Below are 23,962 nucleotides of genomic sequence, written 5' to 3' on the forward strand. Positions count from 1 at the left end.
GTGTGTTGATTGCACTGGTGAAGAGACTAGGAACGTGCCAGGCTCAGACTAATGAATTCATGTCATTATATATTCATTACTGTTGCTATTAATGCAAGACATGACTATTAGGGGTCGAATTATATAATGCTGATGTACTTAAAACTTCTCGTTATACTGGTTGAAACTCTCTTCACATCCTGATAGCAATCAATAATAGAAGTATGGTCTAATATATATATATATATATATATATATATTTTTTTTTTTTTTTTTTTTTTTTTACATAAACTCCCGGGTAAAATAAAATGGGCAAACCCCAAAATGGCAAAAATTTTAGTGGTTTTAATCACAAATCACTGGTCAGGAATTTAGCAAGAATTGCACAAATACTGTAGATAAAGTGAAACATTATCCTGATGGACTTGTTCTCAAGCCACCTCTTGGTTGACTTTGCAGTTTGAGCACGAGCATTGTCTTGTTGAAAAATAACATCTGATCATTCCTCTTTAGATATCAACTTTTCATCTGTGGGAAGCAAGCTATTCTACAATATTCTCCTGTACACCAAAGCATTAAATGACTTTTCACAGTGAAGTAGCTCACAAATACCAGCAGCTAAAAAGCCTCCCCACACAATGACACACTTCCTCCATGCTTCTGTGTGGTAGAAATGCTTTTACTATCATATTTCTCACCAGATGTTGGAAGACATCACTCTGGAGCATCACCATGCAACTTGTGTTTCATTGTGATTCATCACTTCACACACAACTTCACATTTCCTGCCAAAAACTTAATTCTGTCTTTGTTTTTCTAAGACAGCAATGGCTTTTTAAGTAGTGCATTTACTTAAATTCTGTTAATTTCCTGACCAATCATTTGTGGTTAAGACAATTAAAAGCTTAGTGGTTAGCCATTTTGGGCTTGGCCCATTTTTTTCCCCCAGCAGTGTATCATCTGTGGAAGTCTCAGGACCAAAAAAAACGTTCGTCCAATCATTGCATTCGTTCTGATGCGATGTCCTGTCAACCGGGGCTGCGTTCAGCCCCGGCAAAACGTTGCACAACGTTTTTTAAACAGAAACGGTGATGCGTTGAACACACTGTTCTGATGACGCAAGAGTTGCAACTATGGCAGCTGAGAAGGCTCATTCTTTGTGTTCTTTGTGAAGAATTTTCTGAGCCTGATGAAGTCGGTATAAATATGTGTTTAATACTACAAAATATGCCCGATGTTACAGTTACTGCACTTGCCGCCCAGAACAAAAGAGAACATCCCAATCGAGTGAAGGGATTGCTGAAACTGAAATGGAAGCACACATCTTACCTAATTCAGACTAAAACACATCTATTTAGCCTCACATACTGACTTTATTTGTAGTTCATACTGTTTTAATACCCTGTATTTTCTTTCTCATTTTTAGGAAAAGCACTTAATTACCATTGTTTATTTCTATACCAAATGTCATACACTTGCAATGAAGCTAAAAATATAAACAACTACATCATTATGTTGATATCCTATATTTTTACAATAAAACTTACGACAAACATGCGTATACCGAGCTGCATCGAACACATTTGTAAATTACTTTCCTTGAACCCATTGTGCAAGTTCACTTTAATACCCCGTGTTTTATATACATGTTGCTGCTGATTGGACTGCAGTTCTGACACACCCACCAAACAAGAGAAAACGTATCTCAAACCCCGTTGCACATCGGTGCACGCCGTTTCCAGGAAACATGACGTTCAACCCGGAAACCGTAGCAAAACGTTGCGCACCGTTTTGAACTTGAACATGCCCCTGTATTCCCATACCTCCATGCACCTGCTCCCGCAGACATCACAAGTCATCAGCACGTTTCGTAAGGCTATGCAGAGTTGTAGACACAGACGCAGAGCACCACAAATGACCAGCAGCGTTCACGCCATGTCATAACCGTGATTACAAGAGAGCAACTCGTGACATTGTACTCGGAGCTGTTCGCGTTCTCGGACTCGGATTTATGCGTTTCTATGCAACACTATCAACACCAAAATAAATCTGCAGCAGTCAGGTGGTACAAGTCAGAGATCAAAGTTGTTTACTCTCATTAATACTGTAATGTTATGTGCTTTGAGACATGTTGTGATTTAACGTCGTCTCTTGCGATGCTTTGCAGACTCTCTGCCCGTGAGTGTTAATTTGTTTTGAAGGAGGGTGTGTCTTTGTAGAAGCTCTGAAGGGAGGGTGGGATCTTATGCTTTCAAAACTAGCTTGCTTCAGTAGCTTTTTTCAATTGGTGTGGATGTTCATTAGGCTCTATACATTTTTTAAATATTGTTTGAATTAACAAATGTAAAGGAAAAACTTTTTTATTTAATTTATTTTTTATTTTTACTTATTAAAAAAATAAGTATTTCTATTGTGCATACATAACTATTACCTTATTCGCAGCAGCACCATCTTTGATTTTTAACGGTAAAGAATGCGAGGCTGTGAGGGATAGACACATCTCTTCAGTGGGTTTTACTGTTATTTAATGTGTTGTTTGATAGTTCTGCTGACGGAACACTGCAAAAATATCTTTCCAAGAAATATCAGTGGACAAAAACCCCCAAACAATATGAGCTGTGGAAAATTATTAGTGATCTAGGAGCTTTAAACAGCTTTTTACAGCGGATGCCATTGAAAACACGGTAAGTCTATCCCTCACAGCCTCGCTTTCATACCAGACAAAGCGCAGCTCTGAATAAGCTCTTTATTACAATACTATTTAAATATGATTAGAACTGAATAATTTCATGGCCAAAATTCTTTGTTTATGTCAGAGTATCTTTTATCTCCGTTTCAGCCAAGATATTTGGTCTACCGTAAAAAAAAAAAAAATGGTTTCATTGAAGTCAAAAAGTATTTTTAACCTAAATATATTTATTTAAACCAACTAAACTCATTTTTATGGGTCATTTTATGGCTCTTTAATGCAACAGTTGCAGAATTGACATTGAAATTTGAGTCATTGCAAATTAAATGGAGAAAATGTTAAAAGAAAAAGTATTATTTTATTTATTATTAACATTGGAAACCCTGTCTAAATGCACTGTCACTATGTTTTGCAAATTAGACTTCACAAAAATGCAGCCTTCTAAAACAGTTGCATGTGCTCATATGACAGATGTTTGTGTTGATTAAGAATGTGTAAACAGAACAGTCTTTGTTCTGTCCTTAGCTGTGGTACGTTAAACTTTAGAATGTTTTCCTTGCTCTTGTGGTTGTGATAGTGAGAGGAGCTCAGCCTGGCCAGCGAGATCACTTCCTGTCTCTGGTAAGCGTGAAAAACCAACAAATGCATAAGTGAGGTTCAGTCTGTACTGAGGGCCAAAGTGGGCTCTGACAGCAGCATAAATTGGGCACACAGCGATCCTGCAGTCACCGACCATAGAGACAGCCAATCGGTGCTGTTGTCTTTGGTGCAAATTGTTCTCTTGAGCGGTACATGCTGCTGCTTGATGTTTGGAAATGTTCATGAAATTTTGTCCAGTCATAGATTGACCTTCTCTTCGAGTATAAGCATTACTTTGTTTTTGTGAGCAGTCCAACAAGTCGATTTCTCACTCAACAAATGAAATGATTTTGGGGCTAAACTACTTGTTTTTGTTCCCCTCAAGAGTGGCACATGGGTGTGGGAAACCGGTTTACAAATGCTATTTTGGAAATTCTCTTGGTGCTATAAATGATTTGTTTGTTTACAAAATACAAAGTGACATTGGCTCTAAATTGTGAAAATTATGATGACATGGCTGTGAATTCACTGCTGAAAAAGAATGGCAAGTTTTCTTTTTGCTAAAGCCGCTGTACCTGCATATCTTGGCACCATAATTCTGTGGCACGCACTAAATCTCTCTCTCTCTCTCTCTCTCTCTCTTTCTCTGCAGTGTGTAACTTCATGTCACATGAGAAGTGTTTGAAGCACGTCAGGACCGTGTGTTCCTGTATGGCTCCCACACAAGTTCGGGTGAGTGACACGTGTCACACATAACATCTGACAGAACAGACAAACATCAGTAACTATGTGAGGAAATCTCTAAGAAACATGTCCTGGTCATATTTAAAAATGAAAGAAAAAATATTATATTCACTTTAATTTTCTTTGCATTGTGACATTTTATTTTTTTTACAATTAAACACATTTTCTCCCAAAATTCTTGTTACTGTAACTAAAAATAATTTCTGTAATGCAAACATATATATTATGTTATGTATTTTTTTCATAACTAAAATCTAATAAGAAAGTTCTTCTTATAAATAATTATTCCTATAAAAGTCAATCATAAAGATGCAAAATGTATAAATTTTTAGGCTTCATTTTCTTAGTAATATTTAAGTTACTTGGACATGAACTTGAGATTCATTCATTCATTCATTCATTCATTCATTCATCCATTCATCCATTCATCCATCCATCCATCCATCCATCCATCCATCCATCCATCCATCCATCCATCCATCCATCCATCCATCCATCCATCCATCCATCCATCCATCCATCCATCCATCCATCCATCCATCCATCCATCCATCCATCCATCCATCCATCCATCCATCCATCCATCCAGATAAGACACTGTGAATATTACACTTACACACATAAGGCAAAGTTTATTTACTCGGACATCCCACTAACAACATTAGTGGGGGATCTGGATGGATGCTCTGATAATACAGGACATGAAGTCTCCAACAATTATGCTGTTAATGAAGAATGATCAAACTGTTTCATAGGGTATGATCATGCAAGGAAGATCATAATTTGCAGTTGATGCTTACCTGTCGTCTTCGTGGCTTTGCATTACAAATAGGAAGTGGATTATGTCCTGAATCTACATTAAATAATTTAGTCCTCATACACTGACTGGAACTGTTTTGCTCAGTGACACAGCAGTCAGTGTAACCCTTTGTCCAGCCTTCATAATGAATTACTGATGACTTCCTGTCGCGTTGTGGTCTTTCATGAAGGCCAACTGTCAGCCAGCCTTTGTGCCTTTGAAAGCAGCTCATCTAGCAATCTAGATGAGGTGCTATAAGCCTAGACCGGAAGTTTTTTTTGTCCCATTGTACTCACTACTGATTATAAACATAATCTAGAGTTGATAAACTCATTGTACTGATTTGATGCAGGTCCCGATCCCTGTGAATTTTAGAAGTGGCCTTGCTGATATGAACATATTGTGTTGGCATGCTAATTTGGTTTATTATACTTTGCTCTGGAATACTTGATTCTGATTGGTTAGTCACAAATGAGAATTTAAAGGGATAGTTCACTTTGAAATTAATTTTTGGTATGTTTTAGCTTACCTCAAGGGCATCCAAGATGTAGGTGTCTTTTTTTCCGCAGTAGTTTCAATTTTGATATTTTTAGGTCAAACCGTTCTTGTCTGTCAGTCATATAATGCAGGTCTATGGTCACTGTCTCAAAGAGCATGCACAGAGTCCAAATTAAAACAATTCCCCGTCGTCCAAATTAAACAATTCCCCATCGTAAGTACACATTGATGGCCTAAGACACGAAACGAGCGGTTTGTGTGAGAAAACGAACAGTATTTATATTGTTTTTACCACTTATACACAGCCATGTCCAAGTGATCTGATCTGACGTGTACGCAGACTGGTGCATAGATATATACACTAGATGTCGCCTTAAAGACATTCGACGATGGGGAATTGTTTAATTTGAACGGCGGGGAATTGTTTTAATTTGGACTCTGTGCATGCTCTTTGAGACAGTGACCATAGACCTGCATTATATGACTGACAGACAAGAACGGTTTGACCTAAAAATATCAAAATTGAAACTACTGCGGAAAAAAAGACACCTACATATTGGATGCCCTTGAGGTAAGCTAAAACATACCAAAAATGTATTTCAAAGTGAACTATCCCTTTAAAATTAATTTGACTTTTTTTTTATTTTTATATATAGGCTGCAGTAATGAACATTTTGTCAGAACCTCTAGAATTTTTTTTGTTTTTTTTTGTTGTCTATTCTTTATCCTTGGAGAATCGTAATCTCGGTTTGAAACAAAAATATTGTGATTCTCAATTTATCCAGAATCGTGCAGCTCTAGTGCTACTTTATTGCATTTTGTATCATTCCACAGTCCACAGTCTTCATATACAGATAATCTTGCAGTAACTAAAAATATTCAAAATTAATAATTGCATATATTATAATAATGTAATATTGTTTTAGTGTTTGTCCATTGTCATTTTAGTTTATTTTGAGTAAGCTTTTATTTTATTTACAGTTTTTATTTTAATTTTAGCTTTAGTAGTTTTGTTAAGTGCTTTTGTCATTTGTATTAGTTTTTTCTATTTGTATATAGCTTTAATAAGTTTAAGTTTTAGTCATTTAAACTTATTTATTTCAGTTAGTTGCCAAGGCAACATTAAAAAAAAAAGACATTTTATATCAAATTTTATACATATATATTCATGGCGAGTAAAAAAGTGAAAGACATAAAAAGTTAATTAATATATAAAAATATAAAACTTTTCAGGGATTGAAATAACACTGAAATAAAATAAAATATAAATATCAAATGAAATGAAATACTTCTTGAAAAAAATGCTCATTGCTAGATGCTCATTGATGCTCATTGCTAGATGAGCTGCTTTCAAAGGCACAAAGGCTGGCTGACAGTTGGCCTTCATGAAAGACCACAACGCAACAGGAAGTCATGACAAATAAATAAATAATTAAATGCATGGACACAAAATATTGATTTTACAACTCGTAAAAACATTGTAAAATCAATATTTTGTGTCCATGCATTTAATTATTTATTTATTTGTCATTTAAATAACAATTAATTAAGTGGAATTGGAATGTAATAATTGGGATTTATCTGGCTCTTTTTTTTTTATAATAATAATGTCTAAACACTCTCCATTGAACAGTTGCTGTGACTTGAAGAAAAACTGCTATTTTTTTTATTTGATTTTAAACAGGATGTACATTTAGCATGTAAAAAAAAAACACATCTTGCTGGTTACCAGCTAGCGAAAAAGTAACCACATGAGATGCTCGCTGCTTAGAAACTGCATCCTCTCAATGTGCTGATGCCACATCAGGGGCTGAGTTCCCACCCAGCAAAACCCGCCTTGCTTTAGCCAAACGGCAAAGAGGTAACGCTGACCGGCCAATCGCATCAGAGTAGCCTCAGGGCATGACAGGAGGCCGAGTCAAGCACCATGCCACAGCAAAACTTAATTTAGACCAAAAGATAATGAGGTGGAACAGAAACCACTGGTCTGAATCAAATACGGGCCCTCAGAGAACCTACTGGAAGTTTGCCTTCATGCATAATGAATGAAGAGACAAAACAAGAAAATAAATGCAGTGTTTTAATTCTCTTTTTCTAGTTTATTAGGCTTTTAGAGTGAAAAGGAAGTGGACTTTTTCTGTACTGGCTGAAGACTTTTTTTCTTAGGTGTGTGTGTGTGTGTGTGTGTAGGTGGGTGGTGTAGGAGTGAGTCAGTCTTCGAGCCAACTGCTCCATTAACCTTTACTCAACAACCTCTCTGAACCGCATCTGAGGAAATACGAACACAACGGTCGCAGCCATTCGACACTGTTATTGCTGAAAGTCGAGAATATGTCCTTTAAGACTTGAGAAAGTTGTCTTTCTACTTCTGTGGATAAAAATGTAGTTAAAATAAACAAATAATTGAAGACTTCATGTGCACAGAACACATTTAACTTCTGGAATGGTACGTATTTCCACGTGAAACAGAATATTTGGCAGAGTGGAAGTGGACATAATTTTGGTTGGAACTTAAGTGTTTTGATTGAGGATTGTCGTTGTTAGGCTCTTATAATATTGGTTAATATTATGTTTCCCTGTTTGGACAGCTTTGATTAATGTTAGTGGAATTAATAGGTAATTTAAGGTGTGGACTAGAGAAAGTAAATTTAATGAAATTATAAAAAAATATTTTTTTAGAATAACATGTCATACACTGATGAATTATAAACAGTGATACCAGTGTTCTTTTAGTATTATTTATATGCTATATTATAGGTTTTTTTTTTTTTTCGGTATTTCATACTAAGAAGTTTATTTTATTTTATTTTATTTTATTTTATTTTATTTTATTTTATTTTATTTTATTTTATTTTATTTTATTTTATTTTATTTTATTTTATTTTATTTTATTTTATTTTATTTTATTTTATTTTATTTTATTTTTATTTCAATCCCTGAAAAGTTTTATATATTTAGTAACTTTTTATGTCTTTTACTTTTTTTACTCACCATGAATATAGCCATGGTAGCTGACATGGGATTAAAGTATTAACAAACAAAACAATTCCTGAAAACAATTTTTAATAGTTTTAGTTTTAGTTACCAATAACAGCACTGCAAGGACATTTATTAAGGAAGTAAATAGTGTCATTTTTTTTATTTAATTTAGTCTTTAAAGTGATTACTCACAATTTCAGTTTGATGAATTATGAATCTTAATCTATAATATGAACATTACTCTTGAAAACCATCAAAAACAACAATATCTCTCATCCAGAACTCAAGAACAAACAGTTTGCTTTTTAGTAATATTGAGCATAATTTATTTTCATCCATTTGTCCCGAAAGAACTCTGAGCCGAGTAGGCTACCTCAGCGGTAGCCATTTACAGGAGCCAATCACCTTTAGGATCAGAGAGATGGCGGTTAATAACAGGAAACGAGGTCATGTCCGGTAGGATGCTCTGCAGTCTGCTGTAGCAACTCCCTAGGGAGGGCAAGAGCCAGTAAGGATGTGTCCACTGCAGGACGGAGAGATGGGCCGCAGCTCAAGGACACATGCAAAGTGTGTGTGTGTATGTGTGTGCGCGCACACGTATTTGGGGCCTCATCAGCAGAGACTTTGAGTACCTTAGCCTCCACAAAACCTCCCCATATCATCCTCTGTATTATGTGGAATTATATATATTTTTTTGTCCCTAGAGTTTAGGTATTTTCTGTGCAGTGGTCATATTTTGGTTCGTGACATTTCACAGCATTATGAAAATGTAAGGCAGTCCAGACTTTTAAACAGCTGCTCCTTGTCTGTGAGCTCACAGACATCAGCGAGTTCGATTTCTGGCGCCCTGACAAGCATCTAAATATCCTGATTTGCTTGAGCAAAGGTCAAGCTATTTTTCGTTGCATTTCCGAGCCATAAATTCAAATCTTGAGTAAAACAACCAATCTATCCCGTCGTTCACTGAGCTGTGTGCTGTCGTGTGAATGTCTGCCCTTAAATGTCACTTTAATTTTTCACTGAAGCTGATAGGTTTGCCTAGCAGCACAGAAATGGAGTTAATGTCCCCTGCCTTTTTGCAGTGCTTGTATGTTCACAAATGGTCACTAGACACATTTGTAGCTATCTACCCCTAAATAATACATATTAGTATGTTAAAGGTACATTATTAATGCTAAAATTGACCATTTAGGGCTAGATCAGGTCAAAAGTTTGGAGTCTTAATACATTTTACTTATAATTAATACTTTAATTCATCAAAGATGCATTAAATTGATCAAAAGTGACAGTAAAAACATGTATAATGTTACTAAAGATTTCAAATAAACGCTGTTCTTTCTATTTGTCAAAGAATCCTGAAAAAATGCATCATGATATCCACAAAACTTATAAGCAACACAATTTTTTTTTTTTACATTTCAACATACTATTTTAAATTTCAACAATATTACTGTTTTTACTGTATTTTTTATCAAATTAATGCAAGCATGGTGAGCAGAAGAAACTGTCTAAGACATGCTCGAACAAATTCAGCAGTGTTTTAATTGTGCCACAGTGTTTTTCCTTTAATAGTTTCTCTGCATTTTAAACTGGGGCAGGAGAAACTGGGATGTGGAAAAATGACACACTTCACTTTTAAGAATGCTTTATGGAAATGTTCAGCAGCATAGACATCCTAAAGGGAGTTTTCCGTCAATTAAAGGGAGTTTTTCCTGTGTGTGGGGAATTAAAAGGATGTTTGTTTGTTTTTTTGCAGCATGACTTTCAGTATGCGAATGGAGACCATCAGCTCAAGAGCTTGATGGAGGCAGTGCGAGATATGGCTCTCCAGATGTTGCTCACTCTCACTACCCAAAATGCCTTAGATGTTTGGTTTGGTAACATAAAACTTCTAACCACTAATTCACCACCCCACCAAAATATTTGTATAATTTTTTACAAACCTGCACATCAATCCAAACCAAACTAAAGACCTGGAGATATGTATCCAGAGTCACAGTGCCACCCATCACGAGTGAGAGAATGGGAAGGAGATGGCAGAAAGGCTGACTTCTCCTCCCTCGTTTCTGTCACAATCTTCTGTGTAATTCACAATGTGTTCCCGTGAAATCAGTTGTTACAGCTGGGATTTGTCACCACATCTCTTCACTATATCACAACATCTTGCTATGGGTCTTTGATAGTTCCAGACAGGCTCACATTTGAGTCATATTCCAGATAACTGGATGTCATTTAGCTGGATTCCATTTAGAAGTGGTAATCTTTACATTCTTTGTGATTCGGTTTGATTCATTTTTTTATTTGCATATTACATATTCTTTGTATGCAATAATGATTCAAATGCAGTTTACGTGATCCGTGATTAATTTAAACTTAGACGAAGTGGTCATTGTGATTCAATAAATGCAATTGCTTGTTAGATGTAAAAAGGGCCTCTGTTGGAAGGAAAGGGAGAACTGCTCTCAGGCAATTCCCCCTTTCTTTGAGTGCATTTAATTGTATATGTTTGGTTAAACAGGTTAAACACTTTTAAATATAAAGCTTGAATGCACTCTAACGCTTTCAGAGGAAGGATTAGGTTTCAGTGTTGTATTATGTTCACTTTTATCGTAATGTGCTTTACTGTACACTGAAACAAAAACTAAATATGGGCCATGCTTAGTATGGGTATACGGTACTTCCCATTTCTTAATTTATCATTAAGACATATACTGTACATTGCAACCTTCCTCTGTTATATTTATAAATCTGTCTATTTGTTGTCTACAATGGTGGTACATGAGGTCAAAGGGAAAATAAATCAGCTATTTAAATCCTAAAATTCTCTACTTCCCTCCCCCAGACGGGAAGGAAGTGCGGGCATCTGCGCACTTTCCCACCATTCACACCACTCAGACAGGAAGTGATGTCACATGGAAGCACAGATCTGCCGGTTTGCTCCCTAATACATGACTAGCCCATTAGTGATGTCTGATTTGTGACTAATAGTATGATTTGGCAAGTTATTTGAATGACTAATTTAAACGAAGAATGACAAACTTTCCAATCTGAGTAGGGTGTAGATTTCTTGTGACCTATTTTCTTAGACCTTCACTGAAACCTACTGATGCGCTAAAGTGAATGAAATGTGAATACAATTATGTAAGTTAGTTTCAGTGTGGATCAGGGCAGTGTGCCCGTCACGTGGTGTCGGAAATATCGTAATTACTAATTGTAACCACATGAATGACCAAGCGAAACTGGGGGAAACTTTTTTAGATGATACAAGTTAGAAGGGGTATGTCTATTTGAAACATGGTGGAAAACAGAAACACTGATATAGAAGATACATCCATAATCTGTATAGAGATCAGTTACTGGAAAGGAAATTTGTCACGAATGGTGTTAATCTCTCAACTTTAACAGTTTGCTTCACGTATAAATGGGAAACCACGTATACATATTAATAGAAATGATATTTTGAATTCAGATGTAGCTATAATTTTGTTAAGGCTACTTTCCGACTTGAATAGGTGACATGTTGTAATAACGAACACCGACAACAAGTTTCCTAGGTGCATTTCAAGATCTGATTTTATTAATCATGCTTCTCCTTGTTTGTGCTCCAGGTTCCTGTAGCACATTGCTTCGGTCCTGCTGGTCAGAAGAAGAGGTTCTGCTGTGTTTGCCGGAAGCATCTGGAAGGCAGTTCGGCTCTGCGCTGTGAAGGTGTGTGTGAAGGAGGATGTTGTAAATTCAGAATAAACAAAGTGTTGATAATAAGCTAAACTAATTTGGGCTCATATGACAATTTTTTGTTTTTACTGGCAGAATTGATGCATTTGATGCATAGTCATTTTGTTCAAATAGGTCATTTAAGTTCACCCAAAAATGAACATTTTGTCATGACCCTCATGTCATCCGAATCTGTATTTTTTTTTTTTTTTTTTTTTTTTTTTTCTGTAGGACATAACATAACATATTTTAAGAAATGTCTGTTTTTTTGTTTTTTGGTCCATACAATGGAAGTCAATGGGCACCAAAACGGTTTGATTACCAGCATTCTTCAGAATATCTTTGTGTTCCGTTGAATAAGTTTGGAACAACATGAGGACAGAAATTTAATTTTTGGGTGAACTATCTCTTTATGTGTGTAGTACCAAAAACAGCCTGTTTAATACTAAGGGTCAGAGAGGGGGTGGAAAATGTTCACGTTAAATTAAATTAAAGTCTTGACTCAGAAGTGATCTTCTTGGTAAATAACCAAAATTACTAGAAGGCTGTATGATATGGCCTATTTGAAGCCTATCAGCTGCTTTTGGTTAGATATTTCCATGGCTAATGCACGTTAATATGATTTGCTGATCAGGCTGATTTGTTTTGCTAGTTTTAGAGAGGTTTTGGGTACTGTATGGCTGACCAACTAAACCAGCTCCACACCAGCTCGGCCAGGCCGGCAAACCATCTAGAACAAGCTTAAAGGGGCTATATGTAAGAATTTTCATGTATTAATCGCTTTTTTATTGCCAACACCTTCAAAAAAAAAAAAAAGTAAAAAATTTGAATATGAAAGGCTGATTTTTATGTGAAGGACTCGGGACGTTTTTGCCGGGAAAATTAAAAGGATGTGACATTTACATGTGCTCCCGAGAGAATGCGACACGACTGCTTATGCGAATGCTTATGTTAAGGATAATGCCGTAAGAGCCATTTTGGACTGTAATGCCAATAAGACATTCAAAAGAAATGGGATTCATTCAAACTCTAGTCTCATATAGTCTATATTCTCAAACATACTTTATAATCAAACTATCATAACAGTGTAATTTCCATTACCTCATCTGCCGACATGATGCCAGTGAATTGCAGAGCTGGTGCAAACATACCCTACGATCAGATGCTTTTATCTGCTGTTTTCTTACCGTTGTTATTTTGTTATATCTTTATTTTGTTATTGAGAGGAAAGCGTGCAGCACATATTTACATATTCATCTAAACGGCGCTCTCGGCAGCATGGACGGCGTGTAGATGTTCGTTAACAGTATATCACTGCAAAGGTATTTCCAACTTTTTACTTTTAAAGGCACACTATGCAAGATTTGTACCTCAATATAACAGCTTCAAAATCATTTTGATGGTAAACAAATTCGTAGTTGGGCGAATCATCCCGATAGCAAAGCAGAGGAGGGACGCCGCTGGCAAAACCAGCAATGCAAGTTTGAGAGGTGGCACCCTGACAAATCTTGCTTTACGGCACGACGTCACATACATCAACAACATATAAAGCAGCCTCTATGGAAGACACTAGCATGCATTTCAGACGTGAATCATGGCAGAGTCGACGAAGAAAACGAAGAAAGCGTGGTCGGAAGAGTCAAGGAAAACAAAACGACGGCTCTGCGTGAGTGGTATTTACAGCAGTAACGTTAAATACAAGTACTCCACAGCGACTCTAGTGGTCGCAGTTTGAGAAAAACGGAAACTGCATAGTGTGCCTTTAAGCGAAAAACAAAAAAGGACTTCGCTGTGATCATACCGGGACCTTGAATCATGTCTCTTGTACGTTATGTGTGCACAAGTGCGAGCACAAGTATTAAATTGCTGGCTGCAGTTCAATTAACAGCCACTGGTGTCGGGTTTATGAATTCTACATATAGCTCCTTTAAAGGACGAAAGCAGGTACAGATAGATTTTTTTTATGCAGGGTGGCGGATATCTTAAAGCCCCCTGGAGTCAATAATTGTATCCCTTAAAACTCATCTTTGATCACCAAAACTACATATTTAAACGTTTTTTTTTTCCTTGAAAAAAAAATCTTCATTCCTTAAAATAGCTTAGATGTAACTCTACACCCTTGCTTCAGCCCCGCCTCCACTCACTCGCACCAGCTCAGAGATCCACTGGTTGACGATCACACGTTGACGTGATTGGTTACAAGGTAGTTCGTGATGTCAGAAACCCCAGCGATTTCAAACCGCGTTTTTGAGACTGTCTTTGGTTCACTGCAGTTTTAAGGAGAAAATACTCAGCAATGGTGTTGACTTATGAATTTGCACATGGTTTGTCTTAAAGCATATGAAAACACCACATAGACATCTAAAAAACATTAAAAGCTTGATTTTCACCACAGTGGGACTTTAAGCACTCAAAATATATTTTCCCTTGTTTTAATAATCAAACTCTCTCAATGTTTCTTCTAAAACCTTTTCTGTTTCCCCAAACCCTTGGTCTTGGTCCTCTCTTTTTTTCTTTTCTTTTTTTCTGTCATTGCTCATTTGTCTGTGCTGGCTGTTCCTGTTTGGAAAGCTGCTGTTTCCATGGAAATATCAGAATGGCCTTTTGCAGTGGGCTGAATTCTAAGAACTGAGCTGAAAAGAAAAACATCACACTCCAAATCTCTCTTTCTATTTCTCTTACTCTCTCGCATACAAAAGGCACAAATGAAGCTCACAAGGAAAGTCGATCTTTAATTCCCACACACACTTAAACAGTTGCTACAATATTATGAATTAAGTGGCTTTTCCCTCTATTAGGCCTGTAACACCTCACAGGCAGTGCTAATAGTGCCTGTGCTAATAAAATGAAAATACCAACTGTACCACCTCAGATGATGCTTGCTTAGTGGATAAACCACATAAAGACACTCCCTATTCTTTCAGTAACCTTACCTCACATGTCTTTCAGTGTGTGAGCTACACGTCCACAGCGACTGTGCCCCGTTCAGTGTTAGCGATTGTCGTTTCTCTCATCAAGATGGAGGGCAAGACATTGTGAGTATGAGAACCAGGACTGCACTATATCCTTCTGTTTCTACTGATATATTAATCTGACATTTAAAGCCAGCATGGCTGACCTCAATTTGAAAAGTAATTGAATTTTTCATAGCTTGTCAAGCTTTTCTTCACACTTGAAATTATGTGGTTTGGTAGATTTTAATTACATCAGTACTGATTAACACTACATGTTGCCTACTTATTGTTATTTGTGATTGCACAACGTTATTGTTGTCCATGCATTTGGGAGTTTCGCTTGAGGGCTTAAAAAAAATGCCTTACATTTTTTAAAGCAACATAGATGTATCCGTCACTGCCTTTGATATCCCACAATCCTGTGCGTTCCATTCTGTGACATTTGAGCTAAATAACAGAAAGATTGTATCTGAAAGTTGTATTTGGTGGTCAGTTTGTGTGTAAATGTATTTTATTGGCCAACATTTTCCACTTTTGATGTCATTTCTAGCGAGAAATTACTATTGTAGTAATTAAATATTTGCTTAGTTCTTAGCCTACCAATGATTTGTTGTAGATCATGAATCCATTATGCTACCTTCGTGCGCAAACGCTGCCTGTAAAGTCATTATTTATAGGGCAGCAAGGCAACAAGTCAGCTGCCTTTCTACTTAGAATTATATAATTAGATCATTTCTAATTATAGATCAAACTCTAAATTACCGCTAAATTCAGAGGGAAATGATTTTTTGTTAAGAATGTTGTTCATTTCAAATATATATTTCATCACGGCCGGATGAAAACGCTAAATTTTCCAAATTGACAGAGTGTGTTAAAGATATAAAAGATTGGATGACGCATAATTTTCTTTTATTAAATCCAGACAAGACAGAGGTAATACTTATCGGTTCAAAAAACCGCCCACAAAACCTCGCACAATACAACTTTAACATCATAGGATGTCCTGTTACTTTATCCTCTACAGTAAAAGACCTGGGTGTTATACTCGATTGCAACCTGTCTTTTGAAAATCATATTTCATATGTTACAAAAACAGCCTTTTTCCACCTTAGAAGCATCGCTAAGCTACGTAATATGCTATCAGTTTCTGATGCAGAAAAGTTAGTTCATGCATTCATGACCTCGAGACTGGATTACTGTAATGCTTTATTAGCTGGTTGTCCTGCATCCTCAATAAACAAGCTACAGTTAGTCCAAAATGCCGCCGCTAGAGTTCTTACGAGATCAAGAAAATATGATCATATAACACCAATTTTATCATCACTGCATTGGTTACCTATAAACAGTGTTGTGTGTAACGCGTTACAAAGTAACGCGTTACAGTAACGTAACTACTTTTTTGGGTAAAAAGTAGTGTAACGCGTTACTACAAAAAATTTGGTAACGAAACGTAGTTCCTTTTTCAATTCGGCGCAACGTTACTTTTCCCATGGATATATTTGACAGCGACACTGCCTCAGCTGCGTGCTTGAGAGAAGAGAACTGTTGAGAACTGAAGAAAACGATTTAGTTTCATATTTATGTTTAAATTAAATTAAATAAAAAAATTGCGCAATATATCGGGAGACAAATGGAGTGTGGAGACATGATTTTGACCACTTTATTAAGTTTGTTTTTGTAGAAAACCTGTATTTAAAGTGAATTTCGTTTTGTATTAATTGTATCTTAATTTTAATCAATGTTTTATCAACCAGTTGGCTGAATTAAATAAGAAGTAAATTAAAGAAAACTATTTAGTTTCATATTTATGTTTAAAATAAATAAATAAATAAATAATTTAATCTATGTTGATTATATGAAAAGTGAAAAGCGTGAGTAAGATCATAATTTTGTGCAATATATCGGGAGATAAATGGAGTGGGCAGACATGATTTAGACCACTTTATTAAGTTTGTTTTTGTAGAAAGACTTTCTTTAAAACGAATTTCGTTTTGTATTAATTGTATCTTAATTTTAATCAATGTTTTACCAACCAATTAATTGCCTGATTTGAATAAATAAGGAAATATGGCATGCAAAATAATCATGACGGCACCAGCGCATGAACTGGAGCTCCTCTCCATACTGTAAATTAACCGAAACTCATAAGCTACTTGTCTCACAGACCTGAGAAATATATAGAAAGCTTGAATATGTGTACTTTTAAACAACAAAAAAAAAATTTCTCTCAAAATCTCTTTTTTTTCTCCTACTCCCTTGATAGAGTGAGTCGTATGTCTGAAAACTAAGCTTATGTCTTCTATATCATTTTGTCCTATGTTATCAAGACGCGATTCGCACCGGTGTTAGAGAGCAGGGAAGCTTTATTGGCTGTTGCCGAAATTTAAAGTTCGGTGGATAGGGGAAGCGGAGCGGAGAGAAGTGGCGCGAGCACACGGCTCATCGCGGAGTGTCGCACTCTACCCCATGATGCAGAGCCGGCTGAGAATAAAAGTTGCCGCACACAGCAGCGCCAATGAGAAGGACTTTTTTTCTTTTGAAATTGATACTATTTTTTATAATAAAGAGCACAAAATAATTACCTGTTAGCCTATGTCCTCCATTGTATAACTTTGTCTACATATTTAGGAACAGATATTGGGTTCTGCCCAAAGTCAAGCAACATAAAAGTAACGTAAAAGTAACGAGTAACGTAAAAAGTTACTTTCCAAACGGGGTAACTAAGTAAAGAAACGGATTACTTGTTTAAAAAGTAACGAGTAACGAGCAAACACTACTTTTTAAAAGTAACTTCCCCAACACTGCCTATAAAGCTCCGTATTAATTATAAGATATTGCTACTGACTTATAAAGCCCTAAACGGCTTAGCTCCAGTCTATTTAACGGATCTTCTATCGCCCTATAATCCATCGCGCTCTTTAAGATCACTAAATTCAAGGCTTTTGGTCATACCTAGGATATCCAGAACCACCAAAGGAGGGAGAGCGTTTTCACATTTGGCTCCAAATCTCTGGAATAGTCTTCCTGATGCTGTTCGTTGCTCAGACTCGCTCTCCCAGTTTAAAACTAGATTAAAGTCGCATCTCTTCAGCCAGGCATTCATATAATCTTACAGTTCAAGCTCAAATCCGGCCTCTAGCTCATAAATGCCAGAGGAGAACTGGCCCCCGACTGAGCCTGGGTTCTCCCAAGTTTTTTTTTTCTCCATTAGGTCACCTGATGGAGTTTTAGGACACCATTAGGTCACTTGATGGAGTTTTGCGGTTCCTTGCCACTGTTGCCTTTGGCTTGCTCAGTTGGGGATATTTTGGGGATATTTAATTTTAATTTAATCAATCAATAAATTCCTCTTGAAACAAACTTTGTTGTATTATTTTAATTTAATACTGTGAAGCTGCTTTGATACAATCTGTATTGTGAAAAGCGCTATACAAATATACTTGACTTGACTTTACTTGATTTGTACAACCCCAGCAAAAAGTGTAACTAATGTTGATCCAGGAGCATGTCCTGGGTGAATCACAGCTCTATTATTGCTCTAGATTGTGTTATTGGCCACATGGCTTTTCCTAACCCATCATCTCCTCCTGCTCTGATAGGACACGTACCAGCATCACTGGCGGGAGGGCAACATGTCCTCCGGTGCCCGTTGTGAGTTATGCCGTCGCACCTGCAGCTCCTCGGACGTCCTGGCTGGCATGAGATGTGAGTGGTGTGGCGTTACGGTAAGTGTTTATTTCTCGTTTTTACAGTGCACCTAAACTTTACTTGTCTTAGCATTCAACGCTTTCAGTTTGCCTGTTGTCGACTGTATTCATCACACAAACAGCTTCATTATTTAGTCATAAGAATGAAGGTGAGTGGGCTCTTAGGCTGTCATGTCTCAAAGAATCGATCAATTATTTAACGGGTGCAATGTGGGATGCAGCTCCTGTCAGCACTCACAAAGTTGTACTCGGTCAAAGTTGAATGCAGGAAAAAGGTTTTTATTCCTCTGTCATCTTGGCAGTGGCTATTTTTTCTGTTGCCTGGCCTGGTTTCTTAATTTTGATTGTTGCCAGATTGCCTTTTGTTTTTGAAAACCAATCATGCTTCCTTTGTAGATGCCATTTTAAGGCATCAAAAGGTAGGCAACCTAATTATGCTGCCTCTTAAGATATTTATTTTTCCAGATCCTAAGACAACATCTCTTATATTTTTCACAGAGAAGGCAATCCCAGAATGCATTACTCTGGCCTGAAAAAAAAAAAAAAAATCCAAGATGACTGATGAATGATGCAAGAGAAATGTACTTGTTATGCATTAAACACTGAAAAGTATGAATAAAAATCCGTTTTAAATAATTAGTTTATGAATAGTTAAATGACTGTTTTCTACTTATTATAAAATTTTATTTATTCCTGTGATGCAAAGCTGAATTTTCAGCATCATTACTCCAGTCTTCAGTCACATGATCCTTCAGAAATCATTCTAATATGCTGATTTGCTGCTCAAGAAACATTTCTAATTATTATCACTGTTGAAAACAGTTTCGTTAGGATTCTTTGATGAATAGAAATAGCATTTATTTGGAATGGAAATATTTTCTAACATTGCAAATGTCTCTACTATCACATTTGATCAATTTAATGCTGAAGAAAAGCATTCATTTCTTTCAAAAAGAAAAAAAATCTTACTGACCCTTTCTGGTTTATAAGATATGATTGTTAAGTTATGCTTGTTGTTAGACCTTTCGTGATACCTGTATTTAAATCAGTTGTTGAGTCATGTTCCAGATCACTCACTTATGAGTTTCCATTTCAGTTAGGATGCTGACTTAGAAGTCACCTGCCTACATCGAAGATGCAATTTTTGCAAGAGAGCCACTGTGTCAATAGAGTTACATGCTGTACCAATGGCTCACTCTCCACTTTTTTCCGCATTATTTTATTTAGCTCCGGGTGCTAAAACACTCTACTCTACTCTACTGCACTCCAGCTAACACAACATGTACCTCTGAACACTAGCATCCATTCCATCCTCTCTCCAGCTCTCAAGTTTTTCAGCATGTACTGTAGCTGTAGGTTATTAGATGATGTAAGCAGTAGCGTCTGAGTAAAAGGTTTTTGAGGACAGAGGCTTCAGGGTCTATATTTGAAATGCCTGTTTGCAGCTCTAATACTTTGAAAGCACAAACCTCTAGGATTTTGATGGATTTTGAGAACATAGAAAAAGAACTTTACACACAAGACTGTAGCTTTATTTTATTTTAGTCAGGGTGGTGTGGTCTAGTGGTCAAAGATCAGGACTGGTAACCAAAAGCTTGTTGGTAGAAACCCTGCAACGGTCAAATCCATGAATGGTAGACCAGTGTGCTCTTCAGCAAGCCACCTAACCCCTGGTTAATATAGCACCCTTAATACAGGAACAATGTCCCTATATGTTGCTTTGGATAAATAAATTAACCATCTGTTGTCATTATTATTAGAAAATTTGCATTTGTCATTAAGCTGTACTGTAGCTTGTGAGCTTATCTGTGTTTATATGTTTGCAGGCACATGCGTCATGTTACATAATCATGTCCCCGGAGTGCACCATGGGACGACTGCGGAACATGATTCTTCACCCCAGCTGCGTGTGGATCTGCTCGCGGAACTTCAGCAAGATGCACTGTTACAGAATCTCAGAGAATTCCCAGCACGGCGAGATGGGTAATGCTGCCTAGACACTTTCCCATTAGCCCTGAAATCTGAGCAGACACCTTAAAGTTAAAGGAATGTTCCGATTCACAACAAGTTCTGTGCACAGCAACTGTGGCTTCATTAGCACAATCATTTTGACAAAAAAAAAAAAAAAAAAGTGTTTGCACTTAAATATAGGTTTGGGGTAAGATTTAAAAAATAAATTAATCAAAACTTACTTTTAGCAAGGACACATTAAAATAATCAAAGATTCCTGAAAAAAATTAAAAAGGTTTCTATAAAAATATTAAGCAGCACAACTGTTTTCAACATTGATAATAATGAGAAAAGTTTCTTGATCACCAAATCACTATTATTATAATGATTTAGCTTTGAATATGAAAATTCAGCTTTGCCATCACAGGAATAAATTACATTTGAAAAAATATTAAAATAGAAAACAGTTATAATTATACTATTATAATAATATTTCACAGTATTAGAGTTTTTACTGTATTTTTGATCACATACATCAGCCTCGGTGAACATTAAATGTCTTTCAAAAGCATAAAAAAAATCGTACTATCTTACCACTTTTCAAAAGTTAAAAGTTGGCTAAATTATACTTTTTGTTACGGAACTCTAGACAGATGGATTTTTTAATTTTTTAATTCAGACCTTTTTGGTATCCTTGCATGTGTCATGTGAAAGTTACAGTGATAATGTTGGATAATATCAATCAAGTCTTATGATTACATCCATAATCGGTAAGTTTTGTGGCTGTACTTTAGAAATGTTGTGGTTAATATCCCGCTGCAGTGCCCTATAGATTTCCATTACTGAACACATGATTTTTGCTTGTTTTTCCAAACTGGGAGGCATGTCACAATTGTTTTCTTTGGTACTTGACTGCACGTCACAGATGTATTGAACTTGTATTGAACCCAGAAAATTTCTTCAATGTCAATGAGCACAATAATTCTTTTCCGTTTTGATTACTGTTTTCTACCATTAAATGTGTAAGCCTTGAAAATGAGATGGTTGGGAAATTGCACATTTAAAATTAAGCCCTTTAAATCATTGTAAGACTGTCCTATTCACCTTTGAATATCAAATAACAAGATCACATGTCTGTAAATGCTCATAGAGAAGTGTTTTTTCTCCAGATAACCTGGATGATGTCGATACTCAGAGTCCGGTAACATCAAAGGAGACTCAGTCCACGGGGTCACCTGACACGGGTACAAAACTGGCCAAAAATGACATCATGGCTAATGGTGATCACACTTGCACCCAAAGTAATCTCCCATCTTTTGGCCTAGGTAAACAGACGCTGAAAGTTTTCGATGGTGACGATGCAGCTAAGCGCAATCAGTTTCGCTTGGTTTCGATCCCTCGAATAATCAAGAATGAGGAAGTGGTGGTGAGATGTTTTTTTTTCCCTGATCAGGTTTCATTTTACAATGAATATATACATCAAAAGTGTTTTATAAAGATCATGCTTGAATAACATTCAAACTTTATTGTCAGCGTTATTCTGATGTTTCTGATGTCCGGTTGTGACAGGAAGCGGCGCTCAGAGCGTTCTACATCCCAGATGAACAGCAGGATTATGAGCTAAAGAGTTCCAGCCAACAGGGACTGTTTACAGATGACATCATCAACCGTAACGGCACCCCAGACAACAAGCCCGTTTTTAAAGACACAGTGTCTGATCCCTTGGTGCTCAGAGCAAAACCCAAAGAAACAGAGGTGGTGAAGATTTACCCCAGCTGGCACAAGTGAGCTCTACTTCTGCTTTTTTAGTGCATCATGCTCTGCCGTTTTGTTAAGTGTTGTCCGACTGCCATACATCCATTGATTCACAAGGAACTGTACAAGAATGTAGAGGAAACACATTCTTTAAAGTAATATTTCAGGTTTAATTCAAGTTCTGTGGCAACAGCACCTGTGGCATGGTATTTAAAGTCAACATGAAACAGTGTTTGCACCACATTTTTCTTCCATTATCCAATATATTTGAACTGAAATTTAATATTTAATGAGAGAAAAACTAGAATAGTCCTTGATTTTATTAGGGCTATAATCAACCAAAGAAAATCTTGGTCGACTGAAATCCTGACATTTTCGACAAAAAATCGACTAAAAATGATGTTAGAAAAAAAAAACGTTAAATGAATTAGCTGCGCACTGTGCGCAGTACTTGGTAGCCTTGTTGTCCGCCTAAATGAATTACAAATAAACATAAAAAACAAGTAGGCTATTTGCAGTATATTAAATCGTTTTTGACCTAATTATTTTGCACTGAAATGAGTCGCAACGCTGTCAGCCGACAGACTCGTGTATCACGTGCACCTGCGCAATATCAGAGCCTATGATTTCCGAAAATAGTACTGTTGTCAACTAGTGATATCATCACAAGAACTTTTGAGGAATATGCAACATAATTTAGACAATTGTTTTTGTCATATGTATTATTAATAACTGACAGACACTATCATTTCAGCCGCTCTGTGCAGCTCGCATGAACATAGGAGCTCAGCTTCGCGGCTGAGACACGAATAGACTATTAACTTAAAGCTTTTACTCTTAAACACAAAAGGCACGTCCACTTTAATAAAAAAAGAATATTTATTAAACAAACCAGATCAAGAGCAGAAACGAAATAGAGTGCATAACTGAATAATAAAGCATAGGCTCAAAACGAATACAAACAGTGGGCACAGCGCAAATTTGCATTCGACTTTTTTCCCGTTTTCTATTTTTAAAAAAATGCTGCCACACTGCCGATGTCTTTGTTGACATGGTAGAAGAGGACTGACTATGAATTAAACGCTCTCACAATTAAATAAATAATATTCAGCAAACCTTCTAGTAGCCTACTTTCTTCAATCTGTCTCTCTTCTCCAGTGGGTTGGGCTAATCCAAAAGAAGTGAAAGCAAGGGGGGTGTTCTGAAGACAGACTGTTACCTGTGAAACAGGGGTGCTCTGAAAACACCCCCATTAGCAATTAGTGCTTTCCACCTGATGAAATGAACGCGGCAAAAAATCGACCAATCAGAATTTTGGTCGAGCCAGAACGTAGCGACCAATTAATCGACTAATCGACTAGGAGATTACAGCCCTAGATTTTATATATAAGGACTTGAAAAGTCTTGTTCAGAAATGGTTCAAAAATGAGAAGACTTGGTGACATCAGCTGGAAAGCTAAGTCATTTTAGTTATTTTATTTTTCTTAAATTTCATATTTTGAAAAGATATGATTAGTCATGGCTCATGCACAATTAGACCAGTAATGTTTATTAAGAAAGCAAATGATTTCTTATTAAGTTTAAACCATAATATTTCACATTTGCAATCATGCTG

The 23,962-nt window shown here is 36.5% G+C and overlaps 1 protein-coding gene across 2 annotated transcripts in view; it reads left to right on the top strand.

Annotated features, from left to right (window-relative positions):
* The window catches only part of dgkq (diacylglycerol kinase theta), a 41,322-nt gene that overhangs the window by 2,648 nt on the left and 14,712 nt on the right, over window positions 1-23,962 (top strand). The window contains exons 1-9 of one of the 2 annotated variants that reach the window (XM_082177551.1): window positions 2,398-2,663; window positions 3,900-3,979; window positions 11,876-11,975; window positions 14,931-15,016; window positions 18,535-18,660; window positions 20,469-20,625; window positions 21,762-21,836; window positions 21,918-22,018; window positions 22,162-22,376. In XM_082177551.1, the coding sequence (XP_082033677.1) occupies window positions 3,911-3,979; window positions 11,876-11,975; window positions 14,931-15,016; window positions 18,535-18,660; window positions 20,469-20,625; window positions 21,762-21,836; window positions 21,918-22,018; window positions 22,162-22,376 (929 nt within the window). In that variant the 5' untranslated portion in view covers window positions 2,398-2,663; window positions 3,900-3,910. Of the gene's footprint in view, window positions 1-2,397; window positions 2,664-3,899; window positions 3,980-11,875; window positions 11,976-14,930; window positions 15,017-18,534; window positions 18,661-20,468; window positions 20,626-21,761; window positions 21,837-21,917; window positions 22,019-22,161; window positions 22,377-23,962 lie in introns of those variants that run through there. The other variant, XM_082177550.1, reaches the window with a different exon arrangement.

This window comes from Leuciscus leuciscus, assembly GCF_965113295.1.
Source record: "Leuciscus leuciscus genome assembly, chromosome: 8".
NCBI classification, from domain to species: domain Eukaryota; kingdom Metazoa; phylum Chordata; class Actinopteri; order Cypriniformes; family Leuciscidae; genus Leuciscus; species Leuciscus leuciscus.